The sequence below is a fragment of the Solanum pennellii genome, chromosome 2, assembly GCF_001406875.1.
Source record: "Solanum pennellii chromosome 2, SPENNV200".
NCBI classification, from domain to species: domain Eukaryota; kingdom Viridiplantae; phylum Streptophyta; class Magnoliopsida; order Solanales; family Solanaceae; genus Solanum; species Solanum pennellii.
The window spans coordinates 44503882-44521319 of NC_028638.1; the positions used below are offsets into that span (position 1 = coordinate 44503882).

Here is a 17438-nt window from a genome sequence, read left to right on the forward strand (position 1 = left end):
CCCCCCCCAACCCTTCTAATCTCGTACGCGCTCTCCCCACCCCCTTCTAATCTCGCTCGCGCTCTCCCCGTCTTTCCGCCCCTCCTAATCTCGCTCGCTTCTTTCCTCTCCCGATCTCGCTCGCATATATACAAATACATATGTTAGTAGTTATGTGTATATACAATTATCAGATATACATATATAATTCGACAGATATACATATACAATTCACCTCTCTGCTAGCCTCTCCCAATCTGACCCTCCTTTCTCCTTCCTCTAACATGTAGCTACGAATCGTAATTAACAAAATATAAATATAAATTATAATTAAATTATTTTTGTGTTGTTATATGTGAAAATTTTCCTTATAGTAGCCCTCATAAAAAGTACCTCGATTCTCGCTTATTATAATAATAACGTTATATTATTATTTTTTTGATAAAAAAGTAGTATCATTCTTTTAACAAATTAATGATTAAAATATTTTATTCACTATAAATAAAAATTATATTTCCAACTTGAACTTATTCAATCGGTTCCTTCATCTAAATAGTCAAATATTTTTTTGAGAACAAAAAAGAAGCATCACTACTCATCAATGATAGAAGAGTCCACACATCTTATCAGATAAGGTGGAATAAATTAAATAAAAGTTGATTGATGCTAAATGAATTAGGATTCATCCAAAATTACTCCTTTAACCCACACCCATCAAACTCATGCAAAGGAAAAAATGACTTCGAATATATACTATACTCCTTGTAAATATCTTGTCGATTAAAGCGATTACATAACGAGCTAAAAGAATAGTTTTTTCTTTCAAAAAGCTGTAAAAGCACAAATTAAAGTATATATACACTCATAAAGCTATAAATTTTGTTACGAATATTTAATGTTTTACTATATATATTTCTAAAAAATTATTTTAACGTATACAATATAATTTTTTCACAAGAGTGTTTGAGTGATTGTCATTGGATGGATCAATGTAGCTAGGCTACTATATATATATATATATATACACACACGTGTTTAGTTAAGGGTCAATCAAATCAAAGTTTTTTTTTTAATTTATTCCTTTTAATCATTATTTATTATTATTATTATATATATATGCATATATTAAAATATAGAAGTTGTATGAGTAAAGAAGAGATAGATATGGTTTCAATCGATAAGTTGTACAAATTAGTGCTATTGCTTCTTTTAGCAACCAATATTAGTGTCGTATCGTCGTGTAATTTGCTGGCAAACGGAGGCGTTCCAGAGATAGAAGGTAAAATCTATATATATCTAAATCGAAGCACGTTTAATTACATATCCATCGTATTATTTAATGATGCTACTCAAATTAGTTTTATTTGACAGTTAGGGCAGTGAACGCTTTACTTAAACTTGCAAAGGGGCAAAAGAAGTTCTGGAATGCATCATATCCACTATGGGATAACAGAACTATTATATGTGGCAACTGTAACAAAACATTTTGTCATGTTACAGAATTGTACGTCTTCTCTTATATTTTATCATAATATAACTATACTATTATTAATGTTCAGATTTGGAAAATGATTAATTAATATTAAGGATTTTTTTATTATTATTTTTGAATAAATTAATTCCTTCTTGTCAAATAAAATTGTTAACACAATATTTAAAAAATTTGCAGACATTTATCAGGGCAGCATTTATACGGGAGAATACCTCAAGAAGTCGGAAATATTTCTCGTTTAACAATATTGTGAGAATTAATGTTTATCTATTTCTCTTCAACCTGCTTTTCATCTTAATTATACTTTCTATCATTTCAATTTTGACAAATAAAAAATAATAATATTTTTTTTACCTATCATATATCCTCAATTTATTTAGAGAGTTAATGTTTTTGAATAATGTAGAACCTGAATAAATAGATTTTGAAATTCTATTAATTAATGGGTCAATTACCATTTTGTTAATAGATGTGTCAAATAAAAAATGAATCAGTAAATAAGGACAGATGGAGCATTATATTATCATAGTTTGATTTAACAAGCCAATTAATTAGTGGTTTAATTATACATTATATATTGATAATAAGGATTACTAATTATTGTATGATTATCCATGTGATTTAAATATTTATAAGTTCAAAATTTAAAAAATAATAATTTATGTGTTGAAATATTTGCTTGTGTGTTAGAACAAAGGATTTATGAGTTTAGATCATTATAAATTCAAATGCAAGGAACGCTTGTTAAATTTAAATATCCATAAATTCTTGCATATTTTAAGTTACGTTATTTTTGAATTAAAATTGTGATGATAATCGAGAAATGATCAAAATGATCTTTAATCTATGAGAGTTGGACTAGCTATTTTAATCCTTCATATATAGTGGAAATGGTCCTTAATGTATGAAAAAATGACCATTTTACTCCATATATATTATGTAATCAACATATATAGTCCTTATTGTATGCAAATTTTATCATTTTAGTCCTAAACCTAGGCAACATGCAAGTACAAAAATATGTTAGGTTTTGATATCAATAATTAAGGTATAATATTTTTGCCTTTTTGAAACTATAACCCATTTGTGTCTCTTGCTACAAAAATAATAATAATTATACTATATGTTATTATATATTTATTTATTATAAGAAGAGCAAGAGAAATGTATACCCAATTGCTTCAACTCGTTTCATAATTGTCAGGGATTTAAGCGGAAATCATCTTCGAGGAGAAATTCCTATATCAATTATCAACCTACAATTCATTACTCAAATGTGAGTTATTATATATATCTTAGACGTAATATATAATTGTGTCATTAAATTCGACTTTAGTTGATATTTATGTCCTTTAATTTTTAGTGTGTATAAGTAGATACTTAAACTTATATAAAATTAAACAATATGTATCCTACATGACATTTTATGTGGCAACTCACATCCTACATAGCGTCCTACATGTAATATGTCACGTAAGACGTATATGTCTACTTGTTCAATTTTATATAAGTTTAAGTGGTTAGTTGAGCACAATGAAAGATATAAATGATAATTAAAGCCAAATTAAATGATATATTTATATATTATGCCTATATTTTTATTTTATTTGATCCGGTTGGACTGGGGAAGATTGAAAAGCTCCTCATTATCAGGGGCGGATCCAGCCTTCTATTAGGGGTTCATTCGAACCACCTTCAGCGGAAACTGTTATTATTTATACACGATTAAAATTATTTTTTATATATAAAGTAAATATTGAACCCCATTCGATTAGTTTGTGTGTTTAGTTATTCAGATTTTGAACTCCTTATTAAAAATTGTAGCTTCGCCCGTGCTCATGATCACTTAATTTGTCCTTTTCCAAATTAAATGTTTAACACCATCTTAATTCTACTAATTGTAATTATAATCATAATAGTCTGCTCAGTGTCTTCTCTTACCAAAAATAATGATGTGGATTTACAGAGATCTTTCTGATAACTCCTTGAGTGGGAAGTTGCCACCTTTTCAGATGGAGTCTTTACAATTCTTGTAAGTTTAGTTTCGCTACTTCCATTTAATAATTTTTGTTACACAAATGCACAATTGAGATATAATCTTGCCGTTATATATAAATTATTTGGATGAGTACTTTTTAATTAACAATTATTGATTTTAATAATAGTTTTAATTTATTATTATTTATAGCAATATATAGTAATAATATGATGAATTGGCGATATGCATTTAAAGTGAATTATGTATGTAATATATTAAGACTATTTAAAATACATTATGCTTGTTTGATAAAAAAAAAATGACATTGTATTAAAATTTAAAATGTGTGATAAAAAAATCAATAAAATTTGTATTATATGTATTTTATAAATTATGATTGAAAGTTAGTAGATTGTCACAACTCACGTCTAAAAGGAAATTTTATTGGAAGATTGTATGAAATAACAAACATTTAATTGATATTAAATGCTATAGCTAAAGTTTAGTTTATTTCCAATCCGTAGCTACTGTGTCATACAATTTGCTATAGCAATCTCTCCGAGCGACATTTTCTACTCAATCGAATTACGTGTTCGGTTGATCCTTAAAGGACAAGAAAATGGCGATATGCTTATTCCGCTGTTGTTACTGAGTTCTTGTTGCTTATTTGTATAAAGATATATACAAACCAAAATAATTATTTTTTGTCCCATTTACTTAATTTTCTCCTAAAATCTCTCACCCAGATTAGTTTCCTCTCACCCACATTATTTTTGGATGTTGAATTTTCGGTTCTTTTATCTTCTTATTTACACAATTTCACCCAAATTAGTTTCCTCTCACCAACATTATTTTTGAATTATCGCCATTTCCCTCCCAAATGTGCTATTAAATTTCAGAAAACCGCAAAAAACATGTTGAAATCAACTATTTTTTTTTGTATTATGCATAATATTTTTAATTTTTTCATGAATTTTCACAAACATATACATATTCAACTAACACAGATTTTTATTTATATGCATATTACACATATATACATATACAATTAAAAAGCACAAAAAAAACATATACTCATACAAATTACAACTTACAATATTTCTTATTTGCATATAGATTTTACATATAAACTTATACAAAAATACGTACATATACAAATTACAGCTATATGTACATATACAATGGACAAGCCTAAGGAAACATCTATACATATACAAATAACATCTAATATACAAATAAAATTATCATAATTAAAGACGAACATGACTGTATACATATACACATATAGAAAAACTGAAACGGTTTATATACAAATTATCTAATTGTATAATTGAATTTGTACAAATCTGAACAATTTGTATATAAATAGAATGTATCCAGCGAATTATAAAAATCAAAAGCTTCATAGAAACATAAAACTTGTTATGAAGCGCAATTATGCAAACTATAACTATAACTATAACATACAAATATGATTACAAATATGATTTTTATGTTTGCTAAACCTAAAAGGCATAGTACATAAACATGACCCTTAACTTGAAGTCAGTTGGCAACTATGACATTTAACTTTGGGTGTGCACAAGTAGACACTTAAACTTGTATAAAATTGAACAAATAGACACAACCATGACACTCGACATTGCAATTTTGTGTCCTACATATATGTCACACCTTGAGCCTACACCCTGAGCGTGACCGACACTCGTAGAGCGTTGCTGGCCTCTAGCGGACCCTTGACTTGGCTTACTTCACGAAAGACTTAAACACAACAGATAACACATGAAATAACTTGAATGTAATACTTAGCCTAAATGACAACTCATGTATTAAACATTTACAACTGAAATGACTAAGACTAAAGGACTATACTATCTATCTATGAAACCTCTAAAACAAAGAGGGATGTTGGGAGAGGACCTCAATCATCCTAACAACTAAAAATGAAAATCAAGCGATAAAAGATGTCCTCCAGAATGTAAGGAGACTCACCAACTGACTTTGAGCTCTTACTGGATCAACGGTACGCTGAATGCCGATCCTAGTTACCTGATTTGCATCATAAGACGATGAAGGCCAACTGACATCAGTACATTGAATGTACGAGTAAGCAAGTTGAAATGCTACAAACAACTTAAGCTTGAAAAGAGTAAGAAGGAACATGTACCTTAACTCTGCTCAACTCATAAATAACTTAACATAAAGCAATAAGACACATGCAATATATATAACGCTTGTAAAACAGTGTAAACAACTTAGTTCGTTAAAGAAATGCAATAACAAACTCAACTTTACTTTTAAGATACAATAATATAGTTTATGTGAGAGATTCTCTAACAGACAACTACCAGTATGAGCCTAAGTGGTGATACAGCGTCTTGCCCACACTGCCAGAATTGTCCAATACTTTGCCGTCGCATAGAACTACTTAACTTAGTGGATCCACTAGCTTACATTATAGTGATCATCTAAAAAGTATGACCCATTAATACACATGATGACTACATTGTTTATGGAGACTTGAGTTAATTATGAACTCGCATCCCCATACCGGTGCTCAAAACTACTCTAAAAAATATACTTAACTCATGTGTTTTTAAAACTTCTTTCTTTGGGTTGAGATAATTACTCAACACTTAGCTTAAAAGCTCTTCTTGAAATCGATGTTCCCTTTCTTGCGTCGAATGTGAAAACATTTATAAATTCTTAGGGAATACTTAGTTCCCTTATAAATTTTTGAGAATGAACTCAACTACTTAACTTGAAACTTCAGTCTTAATAATAAAGTTAAAACATTGCTAAAGACTCTTGAAAACTTTTAAGAACTTTACTTTGACTTGCTTCTTAACTTTTGTACTTGACTTTTAACTTCTTTGACTTTGATCTTAACTTTCCTTGAATTGGATTATGGGTTTAAGGTTCATGATCTCATGTTTATGGATGATTTCATGATGTTAAGATGTACCTTAGAGTAATCAACCAAGAAATATAAGTACATTATTAAGGAACTCGTTTGGAAAGATGGGGGGAAAAATGTAGAGAACTAGCGTCCTTGCCACTCTAAGCTTTCTACGGCACTATAGCTGGTGCGACGCACCAGAGGCCAAAGTTCAGAGGAACTTTTGTGGTTCTTTGGCAAGCCCAACACCTCAGCCCTTACCCAGAAAATCTCCGACTTTTCTCCTTCATTTTTCATCTCTAAACCCTCTAAACTTTCATGGTCCTTTCCCCAAACACTTATGATCATTAGTACTATCAATATACAATAGATTCAACCCGAAATTAATCCTGGAAACACAAATTAAATCCACAAGAAACTTCAATCAACACAATTATCAAGAATCCAACAAATTTTCAACAATGAACTTCAAGAACTCACTTTCTTAGCATTCAAACAACTTAAATTCGATAAACTGAAACACAATCGACGTGTGGGTGAACTAACCCAACACTACGTGATCTTACATACCTTTTTAAGGATCACCACCGAAGAATTTTACACGCAAAGCTTGAGTGTTCTTAGCGATTCTTGATTTCTCTCATGTTTTCTTTTCTTTTCTCTCTTCTCCAAGCTCTAGCGTGAATTCTATTTTTTCTAAACTGAACAAAGGTGTGTTTTTACCCCAATTAATTCCTAAAAACGAATTAACTTAATTAGGTAAGGAAAATACAAATTTGCCCTTCCCAAATCCTGATTGGGCTTTCCTTAATCCAACAATCCAACTTCCGAAAGGCATAACTCGCTCATCCAAACTCGGAATCGCACAAACTCAACGGGGTTGCAAAGATTATTCTAAGGGCTTTCCAACCATATCTGGAACTACACCAAAATCATTCTGATCTAGGAGTTATGGTCGTTTGAATTTGACCAAAAACTCACTCTTTAACTTACTTAAAATCTCTAGATTTTCTTATTCTTTCCAAAATAAGTATATTCAGATTTTAAACTCTTTTCTAGTTGCGAGATGTTACAGTATGTTATGTCATGTAGAACACATGTGTTTAATTGTTCAATTTTATATAAATTTAAGTGCCTACTTGTGCACACTCAAAATTAATTTATGGGTCTTTAATGCATGTGTTGTATTATTTGTGGCATCGATCACATGTGATGGTTTATGTAAAACAAACAATATAATGCAGGTAAGGTTTGCGTATACGATAGTCAAAGGGCGCGCATGAGTGGTTATTTGGAAGGAGAGCCTCTTATTGTAATATTGCAATGTAGGTAGTAGTATTTCTGTTGCTCTAACTTGGCATGGATGGTGGTGCTTCAGGAATTTAGGCGACAACAAGCTAAACGGATCAGTCCCTAAATCATTTCTCAACCTAACATCGCTAGAGAACCTGTGAGTGGTTTACTATATCCTCTTGCATCTACTTGTTTGGATCTTTTTCTCTTACCAAATAATGTGTTGTACTTGTACAGAGGGCTTTATGAAAACTGCTTCACTGGAGACTTGTTGCCATTTCAGATGAACAACTTACAAGTTCTGTGAGTAATTCGCTATTAGATCAAATCGATGATTTTATATATCATGAAATTGTTTCCTCAAATCATGATGTATGCTTTCATTTATTTAATGTAGATATGTGGACGGTAATCAACTCTCAGGTTCCATCCCACAGCAGCTTGGGAATCTTACACAGCTAGTGATACTGTAAGTAGAACAACATTTGCAAGAATTTAGTCGATTAATTTCACATTTTGATGCTCAATCTCTGATACATAATAATACTAGACACCAAACAACAACTAGCAATAGTAATAATTCTCATGAGATTCATTTTTCCCTTTTTTTTGTGATTCTTCAACCTAAACATAACATATTTAGATACTATGGTTTGGCTAGTTTTTCAGGTAAACTTGATATTTTGGGGTTTGTTAGGTCTCTTTAGTGTGTGCGAAAAAAAAAGAAATTCGGCGATGCATTTTCTTTTACAGAGAATGCTGTCAGTCAGTATTGACTTGTGTCAACACATCTAGTTCTGTCTGTAAGGAACAGTCCATACAGCAATTTTGAGCTAATTACACAACTTATCCTTAGTGACAAGGTTGAGATACTTAATCTTAAATTCATGGAGTTATCGGTTGAACATGGATACATGACTATATCATATGGCAGAAAATAAATACTTATGATCTGAACTGCATGTAAGAAGAAAAGAAACGAAAACTGCAATATTGCATATCCTTCCTTCGAATTGTCAAAGTAGCTAGCAAATGATTTCAGGTACCTAAGCGCCAATCATTTTGTTGGTGAATTGCCTCCAAGCTTCATGAAGTTGGTGAACTTAGAAAACTTGTAAGTGCATGTTGACTCTGATATTCTTTGGATAATCAACTTGTCAATTGCAACCACCCTCGATCGCTAAATTTATGTTTTTTCTTCTTATTTTATGCTGTAGTGCGGCTCAAGGGAATAGCTTATCTGGGAAAATTCCAACATTTGTAGCCAACTGGACGCAACTCTATACGTTGTAAGCCCAATTATTACGTGAAAGCAATATGATATTATAATAAGGATAGTTTAATTTAGTTATCAATTTAACTTCTTTTCTTGGAAGGGATCTGTTAGGAAATAATTTTGAAGGCCCCTGGCCAAAGGAAATCTCATCATTGAAAAATCTCGGTTACCTGTAAGATTTTTGTTTTGAAGATCGTAATTTGTAGTGTGAAAACATTATAGCATTTTGAAACTTTTGGCTGATATTTTCTCCCAATTTTATAATCTTATATATGCCTAGAGCACTCAGCAATGTAGTCACAAGAGGAGGTGCATATGATTTTCCCGATCTATCGCGTATGACTTCGTTGGAATACTTGTAGGCTTGATATCCTTTGACTCCTTTTGAATTAAACAAATGTTTCTCAATGTCATGTGAAAATATACTACTCATGAATTATGGTGATTCCAGGACATTGAGGAAATGTTCACTTCGTGGTCCCATTCCGGGATATATTTGGGAGCTTAAAGAACTACAGTATCTGTAAGATGATATATCTGTCAATTTTCTTCTAACCAACTTCATTTTCCTTGATCGATCTTTGGTGTCTGTGTTTCTCTTTTTCTGTGTGGCAACCGTATCATGTTGTAAATGTAGAAGTTGCATCTTGATCATTTAGTGAAAGACTGCCTTATTTTAGTCCACACTCTAAACATTTTTCTTTAGACCAGACACACGAAAATGTACATTTTTTTATGTAACTTGTAGATAAAGACATGATTGGATGATTACATCTTTCTCTTTTCTCTGATATAGGGACTTGAGCTTCAACGAGTTATCTGGACAACTGCCAAATTCCATTAGCACAGCTTTAACATCTATGTGCGTTTTCCATCTCTTCTTTGCATGAGTGTTGTGTTTTCGAGTGTGTATATGATTTACTTGCTATATATGATGTTACTTACTATATATGATGCACATAGAAAGTTGTCTCTCTTTCTGTTCAATATAAATTTTGTATCTTGTCTTTCTTCTTCTAAAAGCCCAACTGAATAAGGCATCCTTTACCGTCCTCAACATATATGGTCACATTAGACCAAACCACCTCAGAATTTCCGACCATAAATGTGATGATGCATGACAATGCAACAAACTGTGCTCCACGTCATCAATATCTACCAGAAATATCGTTTGAATTGGTTGAGTGATTTTACAGGTGAAATGACAACAGTTGACTGAATTTCGGATACAAGTCAAAGTTGAGTGACTTTCTAAGATAAATGTTGTAAGTTGAGTGACCATATGAGAAATTAACTTGCATTGAAGCAGTAGTATGTTCCTTCTCCTGTCCTTGTAGTTGAGCCTTCTCTTTTTTGTTGCGGAACAATGGTTATCTGTTCTTGTGAATAGCCAACCTCATGCTCCACTTGTCGAGCATTTTCTTTGTTGCTGTTCCCCCCCGAGTACTGTCTTGCTTCCCATCAGCTTTTGTTTTTGAAGCTACTTTTTCCCTATAGTGAGATTGCTTGAGCTAGCGTTTCCAGTGAGATCTGTGGAGTAAGAACCTTTGTTAATAGGCCAACAATAGGCTCTTCCAGCTGTCAATTCGGGTCCTTGGGCTGAATGTCCGGTTTCTTGAAGGCGATGCAATAGAACACGCTTAAACCGTTAGAAGAAGACCATTGGGAGAGAGTTTTTATTCAGCTTTTGTGCAGTATCTGCCAGTCTTGTATTATGTAACACATGCAGAACAGGTAATTAGAGTATTTACCATAATTTTGTACCATCTATTGTACAGCACTTGATACATTGAATTTTCTTCACTCCAATCGTGGACGTTGGTTTAACTGATCAAACTGCATAAATCATGTTCTCCCATTCCATTGTTTTATGTTGTTAGTATTAGCTTATTTTTCCATTTTTCTCAATATTTGAAGCTTGGCCTAACAGGTGGGGGGAATAACTGATTTTCTAGTTTTACGCCTTTAACATTGTCACATTACTGCAGATTCCTCAGGGAGAACAAGCTTAATGGATCATTGCCAGGATGGCTAACTAAGAGGAAGAACGTAAAACCACATCGATACGTGTAAGTGGAAATATTCATAAAGAGTATGTTGGTGCCATGCCAATTTTGAATGTCAACAAATGAAGTAAAATGGCTTTTGAAACTTCCTTCAATTTCATAAACCTATTACATAGATTCCCTCATCGAAGATTATCATTACCTATATGAGACCAAGCAAACGAACCCTTAGAGATTAACTTAACAAAAAAAATAAAAATACAAAGAGACTCATACACATGTTTCTTTAACACTTCTTATTCACAAAGGTCCCCCGTTTGTCTCAATTTGTAGTACGTCTTGTTCAAGTAAAAGAACATTTTGTGGAGGTCGAATATGGTAGATATAATATCGTCCACCGCTACATATTGCTTGTGATCTTTGTCATTTGTCTTTCAAGCAACACTGGAAAGAGAGAGCTTATTTTTGCCATGAATTGTTTTGCAGGGATGTTTCTGAAAACTTGTTTAATATTACAAACTCAGAGTTCAATGCTGCATCTGATGATCCGGACGTGTAAAATTCACTACACTTGTTCTCTACTTTAGATGTTACATAGTATTTTCTTTTAGCTAGCCTTACAAAACAGTATATGGCCTTTCCATTTGATTTCAGGAACACTTTTCCGGGCTGCTCAAGTAATTTGTGAGTGCAAACTTCATTTCTGTTTTGTATCTTTTCTTTTCTTCCTAGAGACTAGTGTTGCATTCTGATAGTATGTTTATATATGTAGGCCGTACACAAAAGATACATGTGACCATTATTGCCCTAATAATCTAAAATGTAAGTCATTTTTTACCAAGCTGTAGTATTCGTAATGTTTTCTTGGCTTCTGCTTATTTACCAAAATTTAAATGGTAAAATCAATATTATTATTGTAGAATAATGATTAAGGAATAACATTAGAAACTAGTATATATAAACACAAGTATCTCGTATCAAAAGTTATCTCAATTAAAGGGATGACAGTACTTTTCTGTCACACAGATGATGAATTGTTTATCAACTGTGGCGGCAAGGAAGTTACTGTAAAAGGCCATCACTACTATGCTGATGAGAACCCCAATGGTTCATCAACGTTTTCTCGTGATGAAAAAGGAGGTTGGGGTTATAGTAGCATGGGTCTTGCCAAGATTGTGAATAAGCAACCAGAATCATCAATAATCAAGGATACATGTGATCTTTCCACTACTGCAGCAGTTCTGGTTGAAACAGCCCGTGTAGCCCCCATCTCTCTCAAGTACTATGGATTTTGTTTCTCCAGTGGAAACTACACAGTCAAACTAAAGTTTTATGACATAGGCTCAAGTAACAAACAAGTCTATCCCATCACACATACACGAGTTTTTGATATTGATATCCAGGTACAATGATATATTATCTAGGAATTATGCAACTCATTTTCTTAATTTAGATACATTTGACATAACTTTAATTTACAACCACAAAATTAAAAAAGTCTTCTTTCTTTTCTTAAACTCCGTTGTCAAACTAGGTTATTCTTTTTTAAACGGAGAGGGTATATATTTTCCACTACAACTAAACACCATAAACCATTTTTTCGAGAAAAATATTTTTCATGTAGAACGACTTGTGTTATACCAAATAGAATTGTAATGGTATCATCTCTGTAGTTCTTTGAAATGCTGTCATTGCAGAGGAAGAATGTACGGAAGAACTACAATATAGAAACAGCAGAAATAAATGCTGACGGGGATAAAATTGTGGAATATAATACTTCTATAACATCTCATCTTGAAATTCACTTGTACTGGTCTGGTTATGGCTCGTATACGCAGAGCAATGGTCCCCTAATTTCAGCTATTTCTGTAACCAAAGGTATATTTTATAAATATGGTGTATTGTCATTCATATTCTTCAGTGTCCTTTCTAAGACAACAATACTTTGATGGTAGTAGTACAACCACCACGAAAACACCAACTGTCTCCTGCACTTAAGGCTGTGATAGCAGTATCATCACTGTCTTTTCTTGCTCTACTTCTGCTTTTACTAAGGAAATTGGGTTATCTTGGCGGAAAAAGATCATCTAAGGACGGTTAGACACAATTACATATGGAGTTTGGTTTGTTTCGGTTCTTATTTCAATATAAATTTGTATAACTCACTAAAATAAAATTATGTTTGCTTCTTTTGTGAAATGCTAACAGAACTAAAAACAACTGAATTGTTCCCGGGAGGAGTTTACACCTTTCGTCAAATAAAAGATGCTACTCAGAACTTCAATGTTGTGAACAAATTAGGTGAAGGAGGTTTTGGACCTGTTTATAAGGTTAGTTTTTGTTGGATTTTTAGTATTCTGTTTATTCATTATATCATTCCCATGACCCTGGATTGAGCTGCTGCATATATAAGCATATAGTTACGTCCTTGGCGCTTTTTTTTCCTGAAGGGATTTTATATACTTTATCTGTCCCTGCTTACATAGTTATCATGTTGCCAATTCTAAATAATAGGGGTGTCTCTCATCAATACAGGGCGTTCTCCCTGATGGGACTACAATTGCAGTGAAACAGCTATCAGGAAAATCAAAGCAAGGAATACGTGAGTTTGTAAATGAAATTGGCACGATTTCAGCTCTGCAACATCCAAATCTTGTGAAGTTAATGGGATGCTGTGCAGAAGACAATGAGCTCCTACTCATTTATGAATACATGGAGAATAATTCTCTTGAACATGCATTATTCGGTAATGATAGCAAGGATCATATGTTTTGACAAGAAAATCTGAAGTAGTTAATGATATAATGACATTGCTTTTTCAGGTCCAGATGAGGAGATTAAATCGAGACTAAATTGGCCAACAAGGGTCAAAATTATCCTCGGGATAGCCAAAGGATTAACTTTTTTGCACGAAGAGTCCAAATTGAAGATTATCCACAGGGATATTAAGCCCACAAACATACTCTTGGACAAGGACTTGAATGCAAAAATAACTGATTTTGGATACGCAAAGCTTAATGAAGGGGAACATACTCATGTCATCACACGAATTGCTGGAACATTGTAATTTGATAATCCTGCTAATCCTTCTCCACCCTGTTACCTTAAAGCTATTGCTATACATATTTTCTTTCAGATAAGTGTATTTCTTCTCTCATTTTTATAGGGGATATATGGCACCAGAATATGCAATGCGCGGCTACTTAACACCAAAAGCAGACATTTACAGCTTTGGGGTTGTTACACTTGAAATTGTGAGCGGGAGAAACAGTACTAGTTGCAGGCCAAGTGATCAGACAGTTTACCTTCTTGATTCGGTAAGGCTTCAAAAGAGAAGTTTTCAATTTCATTCATTGATGCACATGCCTAATAAACAGTTGCCATTGTCTTTTTACTTGAATGACTTTTCTAATTTGATCGATGTCAGGCTTACGTGTTGCAAGAGCAGGGAAATTTGATGGATCTAGTTGATCCAAAACTTGGAACAGATTATTCCTGGACAGAAGCTAATTCCATTCTGGAATTAGCGATGATGTGCACTAATCCATCACCAACTCTCAGGCCAACCACGTCTGATGTAGTGAAAGTTATTGAAGGAAAAACTAAAATCAAGACCACATCTTCAACAGTCCGGCATTCAACAGACGAGATTGCATTGACTAAGGCCATGGCTGCACTCTCTCAGCCTTCTCCATCTGAAAGTTATTCTACAGCAGGGCCATCAGAAGCTACTCCTCCCATATCTAACAGCAACAATATTACCAATGAAATTTGAATTCAACATCTCCCATTCATGAATATTTCCCAGATGATTACTTTACTTAGACAATGAAATCAAGGAGGCAATGATGCTTCAGCATGATTTTTATCTTCTTTTGTGCTTGTTTTGAATAAGAAAACTTTTGGTCTGACATATCAGTATAAGATTTCATTCTACTACATTGTCAATGGTCATCAAGATTGTACCAGATGATTGATTTCTACTTTACCACTGTATCCATTGCCTAATTACATTAGGTTTTGGGCCTATTAGTAGACTCACTCTTTCTCAATGACTATATAGTAAGATGTTTTCCAGACATTCGTATTAGTAGTAGAGGTTTACCATTTGCTTGGAATTGCGTCTGCTCCAAAGTAGTATCTGTATAGGCTATTACACGTATTTTGAACACTTTCTATCATTTTGAGGAAGCTTTATACCTCACATAACATATATAGTCCTAAACTAAAATCTGTTGCTCTTTGTTTCACAGTATTGATCAGACTGTGAATTTTATTAACCCAATTCAGATGTAGTGGAAGAGCACTCTCTTCTTATAGTGTTGGATGAATGAGTAAGTGTTTGACTTTCACTCAAGCTCCGCATCTCGTCATACTTGTCTCTTAAACTTGAGCTCATCATCATCATCATGAGATCTTGATTCCAAGCTAAACTCAGGAAGGTCAAGATGATCTTCAAGAATGCTGACTACTGCAGACATGGTTGGCCTAAGTGCTGGGGATGTATTGGTACATAGAAGGGCTACGTTTATCATCCTTAGAGCCTCATCCTTCTTGAAATCTGAACTCAATGTTTCATCTACTAGTTCCATCAGTTTTCCTTCCCTTTTTAGGACAAGGGCCTGAATAAAATGCAAAGATACTAGTTCAAACGTAGGAATTGATATTAGGGATAGTGATTCGTTACCCAATCTAGAAGGCAAACAAATTTCTCATTGGGGCGATATTTCATATTGTTCTTCCCAGCAACAATCTCTAACGCAACAACTCCAAAGCTGTAGACATCTGCTTTGTAGGTTAAGTAGCCCCATAGTGCATATTCAGGTGCCATATATCCTCTGCAGAACAGAGTGAAACTTTAGATTCATGCATGTGTTATTTCTAAACGTGGCATCAACTTCATGCTTGATATTTCAGTATATGAAGAATGGCTGAATGGGATGAGATACAAGTTAAATTCATTGGAAGAAAATTTAAGATATAAAGAGGATACATAGGCCAGAAACCATTTCTATCACTCAAATTGAAGTGATGTAATCAATACCAGAAATATGGTCAAGCTTCCAAATGAGCCAAACAATTATGTAATAGTCCTTGTAACTTCACCACCCTTTTTGGTCAAGCATATGTAAACTGTTGCTAGTTACCTTGTATAAGATATTGAAAATGCAAGAAAGAGAGAATGTAAGGGTTCTAGCAATCTTAAATGTATATATGCTGCATGGATAAAAACAACATATGGATGTACATCAATCAGTTTAAGCTAAAGTTCTGGTGCCGTTGCAGAAAGTTATGAAATGTAGAATTAACCCTACTTTGCCGTATGTAACAGATATATTTCTTACTCGATGAACACAAAACATAAACATGAATAAAAGAACTTGTCAGAAAACTCACATGGTTCCAGCAATTCTAGTGCTGATATGTGTTTTATCCTCATCGTCAAGTTTGGCCAGACCAAAGTCAGAGATCTTTGGGTTTAGTTTCTTGTCAAGAAGTACATTTGTTGCTTTGATGTCCCTATGAACAATTTTTAATGATGATTCTTCGTGTAGAAAAGCTAAGCCTTTTGCTAGCCCAATGCAGATTTTTTGCCTTGTTGGCCAGTCTATTTGGAAACGATGTTCTTCTGGACCTGCATTTCAATGAGAACTAAGAATCTATGCATACCTTCTCTCATTTTGAACTCTTTCATGAATTACGAACGAGCAATATTTCTTCTTATTTCATTAAGCTTATTTTCTGTTTGACTTGTAAGTTGTAGCTGAAAACAATAAGCAAGAATAGGAAATTACCAAATAAAGCACGGGCAAGGCTATTGTTATCCAAGTACTCGTACACCAATAGAAGTTGTTTTCCTTCAGCACAACATCTGATAGAATGTATGCTTTCACTTAACGAGTAATGGACCAGGTCCCTTACTTCAACTCAGAAAATTACCAGAAAGTTGAATGCAGTAAAATCAACACAATGATTTTACGTGGAAACCTCCTTGCTTAAGGGAGTAAAACCACGACCTGTCTCACAGGATTTTCAATCGTTTTCACTAATCTTCAGAAGCAAAAGCGAAACACGATTACACCAAATGTAAGAAAGAGTTATCAATCTTACCGTTAAGCAATAGACCTCTATTGCTCAACAAGCCAAAGTAGAAAAACAATCTACCCACTAAGCAATCCCACCTGGACAACCTAGACTTTTAACTCAACACACCAATTCCTTTATAGATTTAGGAGTGGTTTACAATTTAAGAACAAGAGAATAAATTCCTAAAACAACTAGACGAAAAGCTCCAGATGTTGCTGTTGTTCAAGGAATGATTCTGCCTTTTGCCTTTTTGTTAGCCTTTGCAAGAGTTCTTGAAAAGTGTTTATCAAGTTGCAAAAACTACCAAAAAGTGTTTAGGAAAGTGTCTTTTGTATTGACAAGTCCCTTTCCTAAACATCTTGCCATTGGTTGGAAAGGTCACACTTTCTGACGCCATCGGGAAGTGTGCACCTACTTTCTGTACTATC

The 17438-nt window shown here is 33.3% G+C and overlaps 2 protein-coding genes across 6 annotated transcripts in view; one reads left to right on the plus strand and one right to left on the minus strand.

Moving 5' to 3' along the window:
- The first annotated feature begins 916 nt into the window (after nucleotides 1-916).
- Nucleotides 917-14891, plus strand: LOC107011163 (probable LRR receptor-like serine/threonine-protein kinase At1g53440). 5 transcript variants are annotated; one of them, XM_015210541.2, is made up of 26 exons: nucleotides 917-1258; nucleotides 1351-1483; nucleotides 1649-1720; nucleotides 2676-2747; nucleotides 3438-3503; nucleotides 7727-7798; nucleotides 7879-7944; nucleotides 8039-8110; nucleotides 8684-8755; nucleotides 8859-8930; nucleotides 9018-9089; nucleotides 9198-9275; nucleotides 9369-9440; nucleotides 9714-9779; nucleotides 10906-10986; nucleotides 11410-11478; nucleotides 11578-11607; nucleotides 11696-11745; nucleotides 11950-12326; nucleotides 12597-12801; nucleotides 12879-13019; nucleotides 13132-13253; nucleotides 13459-13669; nucleotides 13746-13986; nucleotides 14090-14240; nucleotides 14351-14891. In XM_015210541.2, the coding sequence occupies exons 1-26, from the start codon at nucleotides 1096-1098 to the stop codon at nucleotides 14696-14698; spliced, it is 3174 nt and encodes a 1057-aa protein (XP_015066027.1). In that variant the 5' UTR covers nucleotides 917-1095; the 3' UTR covers nucleotides 14699-14891. The 5 variants fall into 5 exon arrangements, with proteins under 5 accessions (XP_015066027.1, XP_015066028.1, XP_027770858.1 ...); XM_015210542.2 differs by having other exon boundaries at nucleotides 918-1258; nucleotides 12882-13019; XM_015210543.2 differs by having other exon boundaries at nucleotides 919-1258; nucleotides 12621-12801.
- Nucleotides 14892-15010: 119 nt separating this feature from the next.
- LOC107011166 (probable LRR receptor-like serine/threonine-protein kinase At1g53430) overlaps nucleotides 15011-17438 on the minus strand; it is a 14461-nt gene continuing 12033 nt past the window's right edge. Inside the window, exons 2-5 of the mRNA XM_015210549.2 lie at nucleotides 16719-16844; nucleotides 16321-16558; nucleotides 15611-15761; nucleotides 15011-15545 (exon numbers count right to left, since the gene is read on the minus strand). Of these exons, the coding sequence (XP_015066035.2) occupies nucleotides 15294-15545; nucleotides 15611-15761; nucleotides 16321-16558; nucleotides 16719-16844 (767 nt within the window). The 3' untranslated portion in view covers nucleotides 15011-15293. The remainder of the gene's footprint in view (nucleotides 15546-15610; nucleotides 15762-16320; nucleotides 16559-16718; nucleotides 16845-17438) is intronic.